The sequence below is a fragment of the Salvelinus namaycush genome, chromosome 7, assembly GCF_016432855.1.
Source record: "Salvelinus namaycush isolate Seneca chromosome 7, SaNama_1.0, whole genome shotgun sequence".
NCBI lineage: Eukaryota > Metazoa > Chordata > Actinopteri > Salmoniformes > Salmonidae > Salvelinus > Salvelinus namaycush.
In genome coordinates, this window is record NC_052313.1 from 58,085,000 (window position 1) to 58,106,711 (window position 21,712).

Sequence of the window (21,712 nt, forward strand, 5' to 3'; positions counted from 1 at the left end):
GAATGGGAGAAACTCCCCAAATACAGGTGTGCCAAGCTTGTAGCATCATATCCAAGAAGACTCGAGGCTATAATCGCTGCCAAAGGTGCTTCAACAAAGTACTGAGTAAAGGGTCTGAATACTTATGTAAATGTGATATTTCAGTTGTTCATTTTTAATACATTTGCAAAAAATTCTAAAAATCTGTTTTTGCTTTGTCATTATGGGGTATTGTGTGTAGATTGATGAGGGGGGAATTAAAAATATATATATACTAGAATAAGGCTGTAACGTAACAAAATGTGGAAAAAGTCTATGGGTCTGAAGACTTTCCGAACGCACTGTATATCCCTCAGATTACACAGACACACAAAGAATTTGAAAACAAATCCACATTTTGATAAACTCCCATATCTACTGGGTGAAATACCACAGTGTGCCATCACAGCAGCAATATTTGTGACTTGTTGCCACAAGAAAAGGGCAACCAGTGAAGAACAAACACCATTGTAAATACAACCCATATTTATGTTTATTACATTTTCCCTTGTGTACTTTAACTATTTGCACATCATTACTAAACTGTATATAAACATAATATGACATTTGACATGTCTCTATTCCTATGGAACTTTTGTGAGTGTGATGTTTACTGTTGATTTTTTATTTCACTTGCTTTGGCAATGTAAACATGTTTCTCATGCCAAGAGAAACATGGGAGAGCAGGGGGTTGTGTTGGATGGCAGACTGTGTGTGTGTGTGTGTGTGTGTGTGTGTGTGTGTGTGTGTGTGTGGAGACAGACTGGCCTAGAGGGCTGTCTCTCTGTGGGAAAAACAATACGATTCCCCAGACACAAAGACAAGATCACAGACAAGACAAGATGAAACATAGAGGAGAAAACAGAGCATGTCTGTCTGTGCACCAGAAACAGTATTAGTTGTCTTTCAAATACTTTAGCTGCATTTGATTGAGTTTGCCTGGCGCCGAGCAACGGAACCAATAGAATAGTTCCAATGGTCCAAGCCCCGTCCATCTGGCACTTCAGGCAGGCTCAATCAAAGGCTCAAAGTATTTGAAATAAGTCAGATACTATTTGAATCCATGTCTGGATATATCTGCGATATGATGACTAATACACACTGTATCCCTCCCTTTCTTCACACTCCTCTCTCTCTTCCTCTGTCCATCCCTCTCTCGTCTGTCTGCAGCAGTAGCAGGGGAGATTGTTGCCAAGCTAGAGTCCATCACAGACTGGACAAACCACTAGTGCACTGCCCCCAAGCCCCAAGAGCATGTCAATCAATCAACCGCATACAAAAAGACAGACTATCAATCCCAGGGGGCTACATCATAATACATCTCTTGTTCTAGTAATGAGTATTGCTGTATCCTGCATCTAAGATAATATACTTTGGCCCTGCATTCTAGGCCTATTCTTGACTGTTGTACAGCACTGTGTTGTATCACGTATTTTGCATTCTATCAGTTGGTGTGACCTTGTGATGCCATCTATGGTAATGTCCATTGTGTTCTACCTCAAGAAACTCAAGATGTGAAATAAGACCAATAAAGTGAAGTGAACTGGGTTGTAAGTATCATAGCAACAGTAATTTGATCAAACTGCGTGGCATAATTCTCTGGGCTGTTTTTTTGTCATTTCAGCTGTTCAGAAATATGAGGGAGAGATGTAACACACAACACAAGTTTATCGGGATTCTAGGTTATCTCTGGGGAAGAGGCATGTACTGTAAGCTGATTATGTGTATCCCACAACAGTCAATAAAAGCTATTACAGCAGTCAATAATTAGCACAGGACTGTATCATAGCAACATTTGCTGTATTGTGCTGTATACATGCATGAGTCAGAGCTCCATAAACAAAAGAGTTCCAAACAGCATGGACATAATTATCACCTTGGATGTTTCCAACCCACACACACTTTATGAATTCAATCCCATAGTTAAACTCAGTCACATGACTGGGTGTTTCCTGGTCTTTCTCCACGGTGATCTGAGTTTGTTTTGCTCCATCTCCCTTCCCATAATCTCCCTCTCATACTCTCTCTCTCCCTCTCCCCCTCAAACTCTCTCTCTCCCCCTCAAGCTCTCTCTCTATCCCCCCTCAAACTCTCTCTTTCTCCCCCTCAAACTCTCTCTTTCTCCCCCTCAAACTCTCTCTCTCTCTCTCGCTCTCTCTCAGCCAACAGATGCGCTACCTTAATTTGACCCTGCTTCTCACAGCAGGAAAATAATCTTCTAGCAACAGGAAATTGGAATTATTATGTGGATTATAATTAATGGGCATTTTTGTAGGGGTTGATACATTTTCCGTTGGTGCAAATCAGGTGGAAATTACAAACTTTCGAAGCCTTTTAAAACCTTGAATACACTACAATTTGCAGGATACATCTCTGCGACAACAGAGTGATCAAATTAAGATAGCAGATCTGTACCACTGGGAGTCAGGGCCTGGACAGAGGAAGTGAGGGAGCACTATACGACACAAGAGCTATTTTTAACGTGTTACTGCAACTACAATCATACCCTTTCATATCTGAAATGACAATAAAATAATGGGCTATAAGTACAGGGATATAGTGAGGACAGACACGGCATGTTGAGTTGAATAATGGTGAGTCTGGTGAGGCTTTGAGTCCATTTGAATGATCTTTTATAGCTTCAGATAAGAGTCTGAATCTCATATGGTACCCTGTTCCCTATGGGCCCTGGTCAAAAGTAGTGCACTATAAAGGGAACAGGGCCTGGTCTAAAGTAGTGCACTATATAGGGAATAGGGCCCTGGTCAAAAGTAGTGCACTATATAGGGAATAGGGTCCTGGTCTAAAGTAGTGCACTATTTAGGGAATAGGGTGCCATTTGGGTTGCAAACTTATATTTAACAGATTTAAAGGGGTAATCTACAGTTGCGACATCCATTCTTGGACTCATAATTTAATGATATGTACCCATTGATTCTTGAAGAATATAACTTAGAAATGCCTCATGAGAATGTTGTACCCCATCAGAATCCAACATGATCAGCTTGATTTACTCCAATGTGAATGTAAACAAACACTGTATAGCCTCAAAACATGGTTACAACTATCATTTGTATATAATTGATGGGCAGAATTTGCGAGTGGTTGCATTTCTCCAGCCACCCCATCCCTCAATTTTTTATCGAAATGGTGGTGGGGAGCCCTCTTTGTTATTGTTTCAACTGCGGATGGCCCCTTTAATCTTCAGAAAACAGACTTGTTTTTGTCCTCTGAGGTGTGTATAGACAGATGGCTATGACAGGTGATGCTATGGGCTGAAATCACACACCATTTCCATGTGTCTCACCTCTCACTGTCTGACAACCTGAGAAATGTAACACCCCACCAGATCTAGCAAGTATCATAATGTGATTCATAACCATCAGTACCACCTGATTTAAAGACTATCATTATGTGATTCATAACCATCAGTACCATCGGATTTAAAGACTATCATTATGTGATTCATAACCATCAGTACCATCGGATTTAAAGACTATCATTATGTGATTTATAACCATCAGTACCATCGGATTTAAAGACTATCATAATGTGATTCATAACCATCAGTACCATCGGATTTAAAGACTATCATTATGTGATTCATAACCATCAGTACCATCGGATTTAAAGACTATCATTATGTGATTTATAACCATCAGTACCACCTGATTTAAAGACTATCATTATGTGATTCATAACCATCAGTACCATCGGATTTAAAGACTATCATTATGTGATTCATAACCATCAGTACCACCTGATTTAAAGACTATCATTATGTGATTCATAACCATCAGTACCACCGGATTTAAAGACTATCGTAATGTGATTCATAACCATCAGTACCACCGGATTTAAAGACTATCGTAATGTGATTCATAACCATCAGTACCACCGGATTTAAAGACTATCGTAATGTGATTCATAACCATCAGTACCACCGGATTTAATAACCATCAGTACCACCTGATTTAAAGACTATCATAATGTGATTCATAACCATCAGAATAGGTGAGTTATACTTGATACATACACGTGTATATGCTTCTTCAGCTTTGTTAGTCTTGTGCCTTAAACATGCTCAGTAAATTGGTCTGGCCATCCAACAAAATCTCCAAATACATTAGAATGTATGCAGTTCTCACTCATTTCTGCTTATTCACATGGGGTGAAGCCGTATGAATGAAGGATCCTTCAGGTTCTGACTACAGTCGTGGTGGTGAGTCACACCGATGGGGTAGCTACTATTGGTTTATAGTTACCTGCACAATGTTAGGCCTACTGTTTCACTTCTGCTAACTCCACAAACCGGCATGTCAAAAGGAAGGCAGTCATAGCCAGTTAGACATGGTATAATTCTCCTCAGATTGACACACACGGTAAGTAAGCAATAACTGCATCACAAGATAACCAACGGTGTAGAACAGCTGGAAATCAAGTAGGCAAAGCAATACCTTTTCCCCTGGTGTGATGAACTAACAGTAGTCAGGTCGACGTCTCACCAGAACTGAGTTAAGGTCAGTGGACAGGCAGTGTGTGTGCCTGCCTGTCTGCCTCCACAGCACCGAAATGTCAAGCGGCCATCGACACAGAAAGCAAGCGGACTGTTCTGAACCATCCGTGCTGAGTCCGTGTGTGCCGTCTGTCCATGGTTCTAAAAAGACTGGCTATAATCAACGCACATGCCATTGACGTAGAGAGTATGTATGCACTGTCCATGGTGCTGAAATGAGCGCGCAGGCGCTATTGATGTACAGTTCGAGGTGGTAGGATTGGCTGCAGCCTGCATTGATAAACTGCCAGCAGTAGGCTGGCTACATTAGAACAGGATCCAACTTTAGTAATTGAACTACTAACCAGCCTGGAGGGCGTGAGGTCATGTGTGGTAAGCAAGTGGGTGGTTGTAATCGCAGTATTACAGAATGGGCCTTGGGAAACCTATGACAGTGGTTGCCTAGGTTGTCATTCAATTTCATTAAATTGGGTTGACATTGCATCAATAGCCAAGTGCATGTTGATTAAACTTAGCGCAGTGCATTTTACACAAATCAAAATGACATCGTCATCCACAAAAGCAAAAACACCAGATGCGTAGCCGAGACAAAAACCAAACCCTAATCTTCTGACTTTTGAATGACGTGAAGAAGCGCTCTCCCTCGCTCTCAAACAGTTTTGTTTTTATTGAGCGCGCCGAGCCAAGGCGTGGGGCACAGCAGGCTATTACTGGTCCTTGCTCCACTATTATTGCGGAGATGAATCATGCCTGAATCATGCATGATGAATCATGCCTGACGCTGTTTTCGCAAAACCCATAATTCAATCCAAGCAGAAGTCTATAGCCTCAAGTCACTTATCAAACCAAGTGTACTGTGACGCAATTTCACATTCAGCCTAAATAAATAGCATAAACAAACATAACTGACATCCAGAAATTATGTTGAATAACATCTGAATCTCTCAATTTCTTAACATTTGTAAAGTAAATTCACGTTGTTCATAATACTATGCTACAATGCACAGAAAAGCAAAACAGTATGGTGAATGATACTAAAATAATTGAGCATATGTGGCTATATTCTTAGTTGCTATTCTGACAAATCCAGTTTGAAGTAAGTAGCAGAATATGGATCATGGTCCCCGTCAATATATTGCATTGATTTACTCACTATACGCTATTGCCTTGGCTGAGATTTCTAAATGGCTGTGTATGTAGACCTGTTACCTGCCTCTGAGTGACTCAGTTCATTTTTTCTCCCTTACCGTATCTGCTTGACATCCCCGTCTGATAGCACACCGTCATCACACATAGCACGCTCCATAGTCGCTGAGATCCCATGGTTTTCCCCAAGACAGACAGAGCTGTTGAGCGGTGCGTTTTAAACCCTCATGATCCGTGTCAACTATCGGAGGGACTTTCTAATGCCGCACATCCACTCCGACTCCAAAGGAAGGACGTGGATTTTCGGCAGCAGAAGCGCACCAACTGTGCGTGCGACAGCAAGTGTTGCGAGAAATGTGTAAATCCCGGGATGCGCGCTGCTTCGGATCAGGAGCGGAAGAGGTTAGTCTTTCTGCATGGCTGGTTTACCTTTGGGAGACCCACCATTGCATCATAGCCCACTGGGCGAAATTAACAAAGTTCAAGTAATTTTTACCCTGTATTCCCCAGTTCCTCTAATTATACTTAAGAAAAATATCAAATGCAACATGTAAAGTGTTGGTCCCATGTTTCATGAGCTGATATAAAATATCCCAGAAATGTTCCATACTCACAAAAAGCTTATTTCTCTCAAATTGTGCACAAATGTGTTTACGTCCCTGTTAGTGATATTTCCTCCTTTGCCAAGATAATCCATCCACCTGATAGGTGTGGCATATCAAGAAACTGATTAAACAGCATGATCATTACACAGGTGCACCCTGTGCAGGGAACAATAAAAGGCCACTCTAAAATGTACAGTTTTGTCACAACACAATGCCACAGATGTCTCAAGTTGAGGGAGCGTGTAATTGGCATGCTAACTGCAGGAATGTCCAACAGAGCTGTTGCCAGAGAACTGAATGTTCATTTCTCTACCATAAGACGCTTCCAACCTCGTCTAACCACGCCAGCCCAGGACTGGACAGCTGATGAAACTGAGGAGTATTTCTGTCTGAAATAAACCCCTTTGGTGGGGAAAAACCCATTCTGATTGGCTGGGCATGGCTCTCAAGTGGGTGGGCCTATATGCCCTCCTAGGCCCACCCATGGCTGCACCCGTGCCCAGTAATGTGAAATCCATCGATTAGGGCCTAATGAATTTATTTAAAATTGACTGATTTCCTTATATGAACTGTAACTCAGTAAAATTGTTGTGTTTAAATTTTTGTTCAGTATATTTGCCAACATTGTATGTTGTTTCACCACTGGTACTAGACTTGCTATAGAGTGTGGGCCAAACACTGTATTTGAATTGGAGATCCAGTGCAACATAAGAGGCAGCGGTTAGAGAAGCAGGCGTCAACCAGAGGATTGCCGGTTCGAATCCCAACTCAAGAGGGGAACATCTAGTGCGGAAATGCATCATCTGCTGTTGTGCCTTTCAGCAAGTCACTTAACCCCATATGATTGGTCCAGGGGCGCTGCAGTTTCCATTGCTTCCAGCCTCTTGGGCTATGTGTGCGGATCTCTGGGGGGGGGGGGGGGCCTGTGAGCCTTAAGACAAATGTATGCTCTATGTAATTTAATGGACATTAAAGTACATCTAAAATTATCCTATGACCTCCACAAATTAGTCAGTTTCGTATTAGAATGAGTCAGCAAAAACAAGGGAAGGAGAGAGGATGTGTAGATTAAAGATGTATTCTTTTATAAACCATTTCAGTTCATCAGAAACATCATTTGAAATAACTTTCCTTGCCTCTGAATGTGTGCAAAAAGTTCTGCTGCAGCACTGTGTGTCATGTGAGTATACAAATAACACAGTGTGTAGAGAGACCCAGAGGAGGACATCTGTCTGTCCTTCTGTCCATGTTGTGTCCTTTCCCCAGGCTAGTCCACAGTCACCATGTCTCTCACAGTGGGGAAGAGCTCAAAGAAGCCCTGGTAAGAACAGACAAAAGACACATGATCATACATCAACATAGTGAGACATTATGGTTCACTATGTCTGGTCAGATTACAACACACTTAGACCCATAGAATGTACTGACTGTCTGATACCACTTTCACACTATCGTGCTGTTCCCAACCGCACTGTGCTGGCTCTGATATTTTCCTTCCACATTGTCCAGCAACTACAGTAGATGCGTACCCAGACTAGGCAGAACCGCTTGGCTCAGTTTAGCTCATAGAGAAACAGGCAGAGTGAAAAGGGAATCAGTGTGATGGAGTGGGTCAGGATTTGGGGGTCATTCCAAAGCCACATTTTCCTAATTGACAAGCATTCAAGGGAATTGGAATTTTAGTGTACTTCCTGAATTGAAATTGACCCCAACCCTGGAGTGGGTTAGTACAGGGTCCAGTACCTTGAATAGGCTGGTAGACTGGAGCACTCCGGAGGTGCAGCACATCTCCCTGATGGAGTGCATGGCCAGCTGGGGGGCACCGATGTCCAGCACGGGGATCCCCAGGCGGGAAGACAGGATGGGGCCGATGGTGGTCCCACAGGGGCTGTCGTTACGCACCATCACATCCTGGGGCCACAGAAACAGGGTCAGGAGGGTAATGAATTAACACATGCTTACAAGGTACAGTTGAAGCATCTGTGGAAAGAATACACAAATGTACTGTTACATTCAGTTTTATTGATTACATTTCCATGTGACATGGATGCCCATTAATCACTCAGGCATAAATTGGATGTCAGCTGTGTGGGGAAACTCAACATGTGTCAGAACTGGAACTGTCGTTCCTGCATCTCTGCTATTTAAATCTGGCTTTACACCAGTCCATTCCTCTGAGTCCACATGGGGGTGAATAAGTGCATACTTCAGGGAGGGAAATGGACCAGAGCCGTAGACTCACCAGGCCCTGAGGTGAATAAAGTGCCCTTGTGGGAGCTGAACATCCTTCATCTACTCTTAAGAGGCAGAGGCTCTCATTTCAGTCTCCCTCATCTCATCATAAGCTTGGTTTAAAATCACCCCTACCCCACTGCACTAAGGCTTGGTTTAAATCCCCACTACACTAAGGCTTGGTTTAAATCCCCACTAGACTAAGGCTTGGTTTAAATCCCCACTAGACTAAGGCTTGGTTTAAATCTCCCCCCCCCCCCCCCGACTGCACTAAGGCTTTGTTTAAATCCCCACTAGACTAAGGCTTGGTTTAAATCCCCACTAGACTAAGGCTTGGTTTAAATCCCCCCCCCCCCCCCACTGCCCTAAGGCTTGGTTTAAATCCCCACTGCACTAAGGCTTGGTGTAAATCCCCACTGCACTAAGGCTTGGTTTAAATCCCCACTACACTAAGGCTTGGTTTAAATCCCCACTACACTAAGGCTTGGTTTAAATCCCCACTGCACTAAGGCTTGGTTTAAATCCCCACTGCACTAAGGCTTGGTGTAAATCCCCACTGCACTAAGGCTTGGTTTAAATCCCCACTGCACTAAGGCTTGGTGTAAATCCCCACTACACTAAGGCTTGGTGTAAATCCCCACTGCACTAAGGCTTGGTGTAAATCCCCACTGCACTAAGGCTTGGTGTAAATCCCCACTGCACTAAGGCTTGGTGTAAATCCCCACTGCACTAAGGCTTGGTGTAAATCCCCACTGCACTAAGGCTTGGTGTAAATCCCCGCTACACTAAGGCTTGGTTTAAATCCCCACTGCACTAAGGCTTGGTGTAAATCCCCACTGCACTAAGGCTTGGTTTAAATCCCCACTACACTAAGGCTTGGTTTAAATCCCCACTACACTAAGGCTTAGTTTAAATCCCCACTAGACTAAGGCTTGGTTTAAATCCCCACTGCACTAAGGCTTGGTTTAAATCCCCACTGCACTAAGGCTTGGTTTAAATCCCCACTGCACTAAGGCTTGGTTTAAATCCCCACTGCACTAAGGCTTGGTTTAAATCCCCACTGCACTAAGGCTTGGTTTAAATCCCCACTGCACTAAGGCTTGGTTTAAATCCCCACTGCACTAAGGCTTGGTTTAAATCCCCACTGCACTAAGGCTTGGTTTAAATCCCCACTGCACTAAGGCTTGGTTTAAATCCCCACTGCACTAAGGCTTGGTTTAAATCCCCACTGCACTAAGGCTTGGTTTAAATCCCCACTGCACTAAGGCTTGGTTTAAATCCCCACTACACTAAGGCATGGTTTAAATCCCCACAGCACCAAGGCTTGGTTTAAATCACCACAGCACTACTTTGCTAGGAGATGTGCTCCTTGCAGAGTGGATTTAAGAAACAAGATCACAAACCCACGCAGTGCACCAAGCACACAGTGAAACAAGTATGTATGAACAAATCACACGCGCCAATTACCTGAAGAGGCACACCAACACGACTGGCGATCTCTCTCAAGATGGAGGCTGTCACAGCCGTAGTGGCATAGCGCTGGTTACTGTTGAATTTAACTACAGGACCCTGAGAGAGAGAGAGGACATTTAGACAATCACACTGACTACAACTTCAGATATCTGTATAGAAAACATACATAAATAATTGTATAGCATGTCTGCCACAAATATTACACAGGACCATCATGACTATTTTACCTAAATCTAATTGTAGACATTTTTTGTAGAAGATCCCAACAATATGTCCACCAGTTCTAATGGGGGTTGTCAGTGTGTATTGCTGAGGGGGTAATTTGAGCTCTGTACCTTGTGGAAGGCTGGTCTGTGGTTTTCATCATGCTTCTCCCTAGAGTGAAAATGAAAGTCGATTAAAACTATAAACACAGCAAACATCTTTCAAACTGTCTTCTGGTCCCAGCCGGCACAAAAACAGTACAACAGCAGTCAATTATAGATCTAATATAAATATATAAGTGAGACTATTATTCCCCAGGCATACTGTACACAATATGCTGTTACTCTCCATAGAAAACATACAAACATTAACACTGTCTCTACCAGTCAGGTTCAAGAACAACATCCCAACTACCAGTCACACTTTAGAAAGGGTGGAGAATCAGGACACAATCTCTGACTGGTAGTTGGGGTGTTACTAGAGACAGAGGTTGTGTCCTGATTCTCCACCCTTTTTCTAAAGTGTGACTGGTAGCCTGGATGTTGTTCTAGAACCTGACTGGTATTTGGGATGTGGTTCTAGAACCTGACTGGTAGTTGGGATGATGTTCTAGAGCCTGACTGGTAGTTGGGATGATGTTCTAGAACCTGACCTCACTTGCACACTTTCTGTCATGGATCTAAAAACATTTGATTGGTGTAATAATGGGCTGGAGGGAGGCTCCACCATTAAATCCATGGCAGGAAGTAGACACTTTGGGAAAATGGTGGAGAACTGGGATGCAACCACACAGTGATTAACAGTACGGTGTTTCTACAAAGGGAGTAGGGGTAAACTGACTGGTAGTTGGAGTGTTACTATAGAGACGGAGTGATTGACAGGTTACTGTATGGTACTGACTGGTAGTTGGGGTGCAGGGCGTGGGCCATGTCTGCGCTGATCATGAAGGAGCGTGGCACCGCCTGCTGGAAGGCTGTGAGGTTGGTGGGGGAGGAGGACAGTCGACTCAGGATCAGCTCTGTCAGGTTGGACGCTGCCCCCTGGGCGCTCTCTGACCCCACCTACAGGCCACAGGGGGAAGTGTTAAGTGTTAGCACACCAGATAGGTTTGGCGAACCCTAACCTGTTCTCTCCTGTAGGTTTATACTCCAACTCTAATTTAGAGCACCTGATTATATTAATTAGCGGGGGTGATAGGCTAAATAAGTAATTTTACAACTGGGGTTGGAGTCTAAACCTACAGGAGGGTATCTCTCCAGGAACAGGGTTGGAGTCTAAACCTACAAGAGGTTATCTCTCCAGGAACAGGGTTGGAGTCTAAACCTACAGGAGGGTATCTCTCCAGGAACAGGGTTGGAGTCTAAACCTACAGGAGGGTATCTCTCCAGGAACAGGGTTGGAGAGCCCTGAGTTAGTTATACAGGCCATATTGACAAAACATCTCAGAGTAGGAGTGCTGATCTAGGATAAGTTGTACCTTTTAAATTATAATTAATCAGAGGGGGAACCTGATCCTATATCAGCACTCCTTATCAGAGATACTTTGTGAATATGTCCCCAGGGGGTTTTCCTGACCACCAGAACACTCTGGGCCCTAGTTATAGTTCATAGCTGTAGGCCAGTGATAAGGAGAAGCCCAAGTTCTACACAGAAGGAATTTAGCCAACACATGATTGGGGTACCGACCTCTTCATTGTCAAACAGAGTTACCATCCTGATGTTGGGGTCTGTGGCCAAAGAGTCTCCAGAGATGCAGGAGTCCATCAGAGCCTAGTGGACAGCGGAAAAGAGGGTAAAGGTTAGGGGAATGAAGGTTAAGGTTAAAGAGGAAGTAGAGGTTAGGAGAATGAATGGTAAGGTTAAAGAGGACGTTCACATTATGGTGGTAGTCATGTTCCGATTCCTCTCGTCCCTCTCAAACACACTGGAGGAAAATATGTGAGGTTCCTACTCTCAGAGCTTTATGTACTTTGAGAAGGAGACCTGTTGTTGAGGTGGCTGGTGTTAGTGTCTGGAGGTGGAGTGTTGAGTTGGAACAGAGGAGAGAGGAGACTCACCTGTAGGGCACAGTAGCAGCTGTGGAGGTTGTCCAGACGAGGGGAGTAGATGAACTCTTCAAACACACCTCCAATTGCCTATGCAGCAGACACACGTCAGTAATCTGTTATCAATGTCATTAACAACAGAGGGGGTGGAGGTGTTGAGGAGAGGAGACTCACCCCTGGCTGAGTGTCAGCCAGACACAGCTCAAAGTCCAGCAGGGCCTCAGGCTGAACGTTCAGCTCTGAACACAGCACCTTGACCAGAGCCGGGTGGTGCTTCTCTGCCTGGACGAGTGACAGAGATGGAGAAATGTACTAATGTACTGAAGGCCTACTGAAGTTAAGTATGGCAAGTGATTGATTAGTGTGTGTGGTACATTGGACTGTGTATAACTGTATCTAGTACTGTAGAGTATACAGTGAGAGATATGGATAGTTAAGAGTCTTACAACAGTGGTGGCATCGCAGGCATCCCCAGTGGAACAGCAGCCAGTCTCCAACTCCTCCTGCACAGCAGTGGCTAGGATGGGCAATCTGTCACACACACAGTTACTAAATGCTTATTTTTCTGTCCAATTCATGTTTGTTCTCCTAGTCCCTTGAGGGGTATGTCTCCTCCCCTTCAACTGCATTGATGTGAAAGAACAGAACAGGTGACAGCAAATTCCTGCCATACTGCCTTCCCCTGTCCGGTCATCAGATCAGTGTAGATGGAGAGGCGGCAAGGAGAGGAAGCCAGTTAAGACTTTTGAAATGCAATCTGGGACTTACAGATGGTTCTCCTTGTTGGGGCCGAAGGAGTCGTTGATGTCCCTCTGGAGGTGGATGGCCAGGTGGGGGATCCTCATGATCGGCCGGGGCACGTGAACCAGACGATGGACCAGCTTATCTCCAGTCTGCACCACAATAACACAACAACTCCCATGTAAGGTCCTCACAAACACACCTCCATTCTCCAGACACACTTCAACACATAGTTCATGCAAGTTCAGAAACCTAAGAATGGGCCAACATTAATGTTTCAGTTGTGAATGAAGGGTTAGATGGGTAGGGTTACATTGCCATACCTTGACCATAACACGACCGGCGATGGTCAGATCACGGTCAAACCAGGTGTTCCAGATTCCTCCTCCGTAGCACTCCACCCCGACCTGCAGACAGCCCTGTTTGGTCTTCTTGGACCGTGGCTTAATCTGAATCAACCACACAGAGAGAGAAGGGTGTCAAGTTAGCGACCAAATACAAGTATGACCTACTATCCCCAGTGGTTGGCGAAGTTAGCCCTGGGTCGTGTTCAGTAGGGTACACCGTAGCAAATCGTTTGGCAACGGAAAACTAATATTTTTGTTCTTAAAATGGACAAGTTCAGACATTACCTCCCTGTTTCAAAACATTTTGTCCCTAATGAACATGGCCCAGTTCTTTGCCCAGTGTAGAATTTCATCCTTACCCTCAGACAGGGGCTGTCTGTGTGTGCTCCAATCATAGTGAAGCCATTGCCTGGCTGGAAATGTCCGCCCACAGCAAAAGCGATGATGGAGGAGTAGTTACGGGTCACAAAGTACTGAGAAAAGGAGTAGTTCATTCTCAATCAAGCACAGTTTGACAGGAAAATATTATTTGATCCCTATAATGATGAAGCCCTATAATGCTGTGTAGATCAGTGTGGGACTGGAACCTCCATGTACTGACTGACCTTACTGGCTGGCTTGATGTTCCACTGCTCAGTCTCCTTCAGCTCAGTAAAGCCAGCCCCCAGCAGACGAGACTTACACTCCTCAACCACTGCTCACAAATAGGACAGAGTGAAAAGAGCAGGACATTAACTTCAAGCCACCTCGTTCCTTTTATGAGTTACAACCTGTGCAACCGGGGGACATATAAATTAAATGTCTGATAAGAGGGTGGCTTTAAGACAGCTCAGGAGGGGATCTAGGCCAAGGATAGTGTGAATGGACTGTACATGGATCAGAGTGCAAAGGTAGGCTGCACAACAAAACGGCATCAGTACAGGCTCGGAAAGAGGACATCTGCCTGCAAGATATATATCTTATTTAAAGATCAAGGTCCACTCAAGTTAGGTTGGAATAGTCTACCACTGCATTTGGTTACATGCTCTTGACAGCTACATGCCTACAAAATATTATATTGCCATTGTTCTGAACCTGTAGCACTGACACCATTTCTTTAACTATCAAACTACCAGTCCTAGAATGAGTCGGGTTCTGACCGTGGTATGGAGACACTCCTTTGTTCACGAACTGGAGGAACTCCTTGGCAGCAGTCTGCACAGCTTCCTTTGAACTTTTCATGATCAGTGACTAGTGAAAGCAGAAGGATAACGTTACATGCCCTGCCTGACACAGCATAGTATAGCATTGCATTGGATTGGGAAGCAAAACAGAAAGAGAGATTGCTGAAAAGCAAGCAAAATACAATTTAGCAAGATGCAGTGTGATAACATGACAATAGACTGTTTGGCTAGTCCAAAAACAGATTACACGTTTAGCTGAGTGAAGAATTAGACAGCAGGCTAATCCTTGCTTGCTAAACTAGCTACCTTAGCTAGCTAACACAATGTAATGCAAACCTTAGACACAGCAAACGCAGCTTCTAAAAGTTGAATCAGACCACTCTGTGCTAGCTACACCGCTTGATAAGCCTACTGCAAAATCATAATTTATGGCGCTTACCTGCATAAATGTTTAACTGGACTTTTAAACTCTGTACCCGGTGTAAAGCACCCGAGAAATCTGACAGATTTGATTAAGACCACCGATGTAGAAACTAACAATGGGTAATTTGCGGGGAGGGGAACGTGGTATTGCCCTCTGCAGGCCAGGAGGTGAAAGTGAAACAAACAGTGGATAAGAACCAAATACAGTATACACAAGATCATTTCAAGCATCCAACTTGGCCCACTAATACTAGACATTTTAAAGATTGGAGACAATTTGGGAAGGATGACAGTCAACCAGGGATCAGTTTTCCCCACTTTTCTACAAACATTTTAAAGGATACGTATATATGGCATTTTTTAGCAATTTTACTGTGCTTTCCAGACCCCCTCAAAACATTTTAAACAAACAATATGTATCAATTATTTATGGAGATATGGTCATGTGAATCTAGTCTAATATCACCCCATGCACGCAGCTGGTTGGTGGCCATATTGGAAATTACTGCCAGGGGACTAATGGACAAAATCAGTTTTGGCACTATAGCCAAAATTACTTATATAGACATTACCTAGCTGTGTGTGATATGTTAGTGGCTCTATCACAAAGTCGCAAAAATCTTCACGTAGCCGCTGGACTATGGTCAAAAGGACCTCAAAATGACCCCTATTAAAAGTTGCAATATGTAACGTTTGGGACGCCCAGACCTAATTCACATAGAAATTATCTGTCATTCTCATTGAAAGCAAGTCTAAGATGCGGTAGATCTGTTCTATGTGTGCTATTTCTATGCTTCCCATCCTTAAGTTTAGTTGTTGCGTCTTTTACTTTCGGTTTTATACACCAGCTTCAAAATAGCTGTAAATACAATATTTTTGGTTATGGAAAATATATTTAATAGCGGTTCAGATGGTACAATGATTCTTTACACTATACTTCAAATCAAAGTTTATTTGTCACGTGCGCCGAATACAACAGGTGTAGACTAAAACCTAAAACAGTAAAAATAAATGTGAAAATAAGAGTAGCAAGGCTATATACAGACACTGGGTAGTCAGGCTTATTGAGGTAGTATGTACATGTAGGTATGGTTAAAGTGACTATGCATATATGATGAACAGAGAGTAGCAGTAGCGTAAAAGGAGAGGTTGGCGGGTGGTGGGACACAATGCAGATAGCCAATGTGTGGGAGCACTGGTTGGTCGGGCCAATTGTAGTATGTACATGGATGTATAGTTAAAGTGACTATGCATATAAGATAAACAGAGAGTAGCAGCAGTGTAAAAGAGGGGCACACAATGCAAATAGTCCGGGTAACCATTTGGTTACCTGTTCAGGAGTCTTATGGCTTGGGGGTAAAAACTGTTGAGAAACCTTCTTGCTTGTTTGTCACAAACTGAAATTTGTCAAACTCTTATAATTTTTTTCTGTATTACCTGTGGGATTTATTTAGTGGGCAGATAACATTAGCAATTGTTATATTGTTTGGAATGATTTGACCCTATTCTATCCTGAAAAAGGCACAGTGATGCTTAAAAGTTGGTGTTTTTTTTACCCAATAAATGACTGGGAGGTTCATCGCAGTAGCCTACAGAAACATCGCTCGAGCTTAATTTCGTTCGCATTCCGCCACTGTGTCAAAACGCAACCAGGAGAGTCTTCAGCCTTGTCACTGAAAGATAGCCACACGAGACTGTGGCTTGAATAGAGCAGCTCGCCACAAGACAAGATTATACTTCACTACCATGGTTCGTCTGTTATGAGGTTTGAGAAGTGAAAACACCACACATTAGGGGGGAGGCGCAGGTGACTACTTAACCTTAGAAACTGTACTGGTTTCTCATGAGGAAGAATGCATTATTTTTTAGAAGTGAGACCTTTAGTGTGATGTAGATAGCCTAAATGTGATGCTAATAAAAATGTGTATTGATCAGTTGTCACGATCGTCTTCTTTAGAGAATGTGGACCAAGGCGCAGCGTGTGCAAAATACATCTTCTCTTTATTTTGAAGATGAACACGAAACGAAACACTTATACAAACTATACAAAAACAACCGTGAAGCTACAAACGAAAGTGCACACACAAGCTACTTACGTTCAACATAGACAATTCCCCACAAACAGCTAAAGCCTATGGTTGCCTTAAATATGGCTCCCAATCAGAGACAACAATAACCAGCTGTCTCTAATTGAGACCCAATTCAGGCAACCATAGACTTTCCTAGATACCTACACTCAACCATAGACACAGCTAGACTTCTATACTAAACATAAACCCAACTACTCTAATAAACCCCCTAAACTTTACAACCACCCTAGACACTACAAAAAACACATACATTCCCCATGTCACACCCTGACCTAACTAAAATAATTAAGAAAACAAAGAATACTAAGGCCAGGGCGTGACATCAGTAAAATGAACATCAGCACTCAGCAGTGCCACAGTACACATACCTGTGCAAAATCCTCTCACACCCTCTCACAAACTCCCTTAAATTCAAATAATGTATTGCTCTGCTGTATGTGTCAATAGGGCATTTATTAAGGGAATCATTGAAATGAATTATTAATAACAGAAACATAGCACTTGATAGGTTTTCCTGTTATTAACCTGGAGGATGAGTTCTAACCATCACGTACATACACTTGATATAACCCTCCTCGGTCTTGTGGTGGTGTCTATCATCTATCATTGTTGCTGGAGCAGGAAGTGGACCTCTTGACACATAGTTTATTATTAAGTGGTGGTTGTACTGCAGAGTCCCTAGACACAGCCCAAGAGATGTATTGTCATTGTGAAAGTCACCCATAGAAGCTAGAATACATTTACACAGCACCACTTCCTCCTCTCAGACAGCACAAGATCATGTAACTGTTTCAAACCTGTCAAAGGACCATCACTTTGCCTTTTATTCTGCTGTCGGTCTGAGCAGAAAATATTGGCCTAGCTTTTCGTTCTGCAGCTGGTCATTATGTGCTTTCTGTCTTGCTCTGCTTCTGCTGATATGGGGTGTGTGCACCAATCCTCAAGATAAGAGTCGTTTTCTCAATATACACAACATGTAGAAACAACACAAAAAGGGAAGATTACATGTCCTAAGATTTTTTTAAATGTTGGCGGCATTTCTGTTAATATTCAAACCTTTTCTAACAATATAAGGTTAACCCGGGACAATGTGAACCGAGTAAGAACAGTATTATTGTTTATTATACATCTTTCTCTTTGCAGTTTTGATGCACTTGGTCAACTCAAAAGACATTTTCACTTCACTATTCATGCTCAAGACAACCAATCGCATGAAACAATACACTCACAATGGTTTCCCTTCCCGTTTACAGAGACACAAGTGAAAACATTAGAAAAAGGAAGAGCAGTGCTTTAATCTGTCCAAACCGAACACTTAACATATTATTTGTAACATGTACGATAAGTGGAGGGGTTGAATGTCAAGTGTCATATCTGTTTGAGACAAGTGATATCAACAGCACTTTTAAATTGCTACAGTGTGATAATGAAAGTCACAGTTGACAGAAATGTTATAGTTGCAAAATCCTCTCACAACCTCCCTCAAAACCTCCTCTAAGTCCCTCACAAACTCCAGGGTCCTCATTTAAAACCATTGTGTAATTTTCACACTAAATATATGCGTGTGCCATTTCTGAAAATACTGCGCACCTACAGAAATAGACATTTATATATATGGAGCACGCCATGCATAAGCATGTTTCCCATTATAAATCCTGTCCTGAAACTGTACGCTCGTGAAAGAGCATTAAAACTCCACCTGAAAACACCCATCATTCAGCTGTCCTGGTGCACCAAAAAAAAAAAAAAAAAAATGTCAAGAGAAGCCAGTTTGGATTTGGCTTCAGACCAATCACATCACAAGTCAAACGTCTTTATTGACAGAAAAAAAAAAATATTGTTGCATCTCGTGTTGTTGTACTCCGGTGGCTAACTAGCTAGCTAAAAATCATCCCTTTCCCAAATTAGCCATGGATGGAGATAGGGATTTGGACTTGTGGTTTTACTTAATTCTCCGTACAGGCCAAGGTCATGACGTGGTCCTCTTTGGGGATAGAGAGTACCATCCCCCTCTCTCTGCACCATCCTCTCTCTCTCTCACCACCTCTCTCTGTTCCCCCTACACCCAGGCTCTGTTATGCAGGTCATAAATTCCAAGAGGAGTCTCTGCTCAAGGCCAGACAGTATAGAAAGAAAGTTTCACAGGAGAACAAAGGAACCTCTTCCACATCACAGAACTTGAGAACTGAACAATATCCATGTTTTGGAGAATGTGTACACGGTCGGGGGAGAATCCAGCTACGACCGGTCCATTTCGTTTAATGTTTGTGAAACTCATGAGAGACAATACAGCCACATTACCACATTACCATAACTCTGTTTTTACAAGAGTCTCAGTTGTGAGGCTTGCATCTAATTGTTGAATAAAATGAATGAGTAAAGATGAAACTATTTGTGAAATTATGTAATGTGATTTTCAACTGTTTAATGAAGGAAACTCCAATTCCCTTTGGAGTTTAACTAAGTCATAGGCCCGACCAATGAGCACAGACATTGATCTGGCGTTATGGGACAGCCCTTTCATACTGTTCTGGATATAACCCCCACCTTGGGAATTTCCCTTTAGACCAGTACCTCGATTACAGAGAGGGCTAAGGTTTGAGTAGAGACCATAAACCTGAGTATCAGCTAAGGTTGTAATGGTTGTTGAAACTCAGACTATCGATACCGACAGAATAAGAGCAAATCTTTGATACTAATTACTAGTCTGCAGCTAGGAATTCAATACCATTGAATGCGAAGGCCGACAACCGCCGAAACATCTATTCTATAAGAACATTTCTGAATGGTACTCTGAAGTAGCCATTCTAACCAAAGACTCCAGGAACGCAGAGAGAGGGGCTGAGGAACTTCCAACAGAAAGAAGGACGATTCCAACAGAGATCACGACGACACACTGAGCTTAAATATATATATTGATTGCAATTATTCCTGAATGAGTGAGTGTTCATGTGCAAAGGATTAGCATTTCAATGGTTATAATTATCAACTTTGTAGTTTCTTTTATCTTTCGCGCCCTTCTCAGTCCCTTTGTCTACGAAGCTGCAATACCGGTTTAGCCCACTAGCGCACATCCCCTATAATTTCCCTGTATCCATATCTACTTTGTTTGTTTGTTTGTTTGTTTATGCATTTCTGTGATTATTTAGTTAGTTAATAAATAATTGGTTGAGACAATTGATGTATGGATGATTCATAGTGAAGACTGGGTTCGTGCAGATAACCAACAATTTACGACATTTGGAATGAGACTAACGTGCGGTAAAGAATAATTCATTAATTACAAGACTAATTGATTAGATATTAAAATATCTGAAAGTTATATTAGGAAAATTATAACTTGTAATCTGAATATTTTCCTTGGTGCCCCGACTTCCTAGTTAATTACATTTACGTGATTAGTTAATCACGTAACAATAATTACAGATAATTGATTTGATAAAAATAAGTCTTCAGTTTAATGATGCCAAAGACACAACAGACTATAACAGCAATTGTGATCCAACCATAAATTAATATATTGTGCCCCTGGCTTGAGAGGATGGAAGTTCAACATGTAGCTAGATGAAGTAGGTTAATGTTAACTAGTTGGCCAGGCGTATTGTTGTCCATGAAAGGAAGTTAGTCTAGCGAGCAAGTATTTTAGCCAGGTAGCCTAGGACAACAAAAACTAAAAGAGTGTACTGTATGACAGAGTGATAGACCGTTTAGGCAACATGAAAGAGGAGGATGGCATCGTTATTTTTCTACAAGTAGGGTGAGTCGACATGTTTTTTATACTTGCACGCACACACAGACACAGAAATCAGTACCATGGACAGCCATGTCATATTTAGTTTACGTTGATTAGACTAAATATTTTAGTTGTCACTGTATTAGACTAAGCATAGGTGATTATGTTGAAATGTTGAAGTTGAAAAGGTGCTGGAATAGTGGAGGCAGCTCCTGTCTTTGTGACTTGCGGCAATTCTCCATTAAATCAACAGTTGTTTAGTAGTCAGAAACATTATGTCACGTTCTGACCTTTATTTCCTTTGTTTTGTCTATATTTAGTATGGTCAGGGCGTGAGTTGGGGTGGGCAGTCTATGTTTGTATTTCTATGTTTTGCTATTTCTGTGTTTGGCCTGATATGGTTCTCAATCAGAGGCAGCTGTCAATCGTTGTCCCTGATTGGGAACCCTATTTAGGTAGCCTGTTTTGTGTTGGGTTTTGTGGGTGGTTGTCTTCAGTCTTTGTGTGTCTGCACCAGATAGAACTGTTTCGGTTTTCACGTTTGTTGTTTTGTATTTTGGAAGTGTTCAGTTTATTGTCTTTTATTAAACATGATGAACACTAATCACGCTGCGCTTTGGTCCTCTCCTTCTTCCACAGAAGAAAACCGTTACACATTAAACAAAGGTGTGGTTTAATTTATTCTGCCATTGTGTTTTCTTATTGTCTAGGCTTTAGGCCTATATATCACGGTGTCAAGGCATATGAACTAACAGGTTATAGAGCAAACAATGCAATTATCACAACACAGGTTGTAATATGGCTTTTTTTCAGGATTGGCTTCCCCGGTGATTTTACCCACGCACCCCTACTGGTGCACACACATTCTGTGGTCCATTTTATAAGTACGAAGGGTTTATAAATGAGGCCCCTGAACTTTATTGCCCTGCTGCAGATGTATTAATAAGGCATTGGTATATAAAATGTAATAATTGAA

General features: G+C 42.5%; 2 protein-coding genes across 3 annotated transcripts in view; both read right to left on the minus strand.

Moving 5' to 3' along the window:
* LOC120050569 (receptor-type tyrosine-protein phosphatase-like N) overlaps positions 1–5,857 on the minus strand; it is a 38,396-nt gene extending 32,539 nt beyond the window's left edge. The window contains exon 1 of the mRNA XM_038997161.1: positions 5,782–5,857. Coding sequence (XP_038853089.1) covers positions 5,782–5,857 — 76 coding nt within the window. The remainder of the gene's footprint in view (positions 1–5,781) is intronic.
* A 1,490-nt stretch (positions 5,858–7,347) lies between these two features.
* LOC120050570 (aspartyl aminopeptidase-like) lies at positions 7,348–15,014 on the minus strand. Of its 2 annotated transcripts, none has more exons than XM_038997162.1 (15): positions 14,930–15,014; positions 14,467–14,557; positions 13,933–14,021; positions 13,687–13,800; positions 13,304–13,429; positions 13,008–13,132; positions 12,686–12,770; positions 12,414–12,521; positions 12,252–12,329; positions 11,881–11,964; positions 11,095–11,255; positions 10,326–10,365; positions 9,985–10,086; positions 8,029–8,196; positions 7,348–7,603 (listed from the first exon to the last, which is right to left on the minus strand). In XM_038997162.1, the coding sequence occupies exons 1-15, from the start codon at positions 14,933–14,935 to the stop codon at positions 7,553–7,555; spliced, it is 1,428 nt and encodes a 475-aa protein (XP_038853090.1). In that variant the 5' UTR covers positions 14,936–15,014; the 3' UTR covers positions 7,348–7,552. The 2 variants fall into 2 exon arrangements, with proteins under 2 accessions (XP_038853090.1, XP_038853091.1); XM_038997163.1 differs by lacking the exon at positions 14,930–15,014 and adding an exon at positions 14,827–14,866 and having other exon boundaries at positions 7,553–7,603.
* Positions 15,015–21,712: the final 6,698 nt, after the last annotated feature.

Bases quoted from the DNA above. Each gene is read 5' to 3' on its own strand.
- LOC120050570 (XM_038997162.1), bottom strand. The intron at 13,430-13,686 runs GTAAGGATGAAA...TGGTTGATTCAG, and splicing joins CAGACAGCCCCTGTCTGAGG to ATTAAGCCACGGTCCAAGAA. The intron at 12,522-12,685 runs GTAAGACTCTTA...TCACTCGTCCAG, and splicing joins CCTGCGATGCCACCACTGTT to GCAGAGAAGCACCACCCGGC.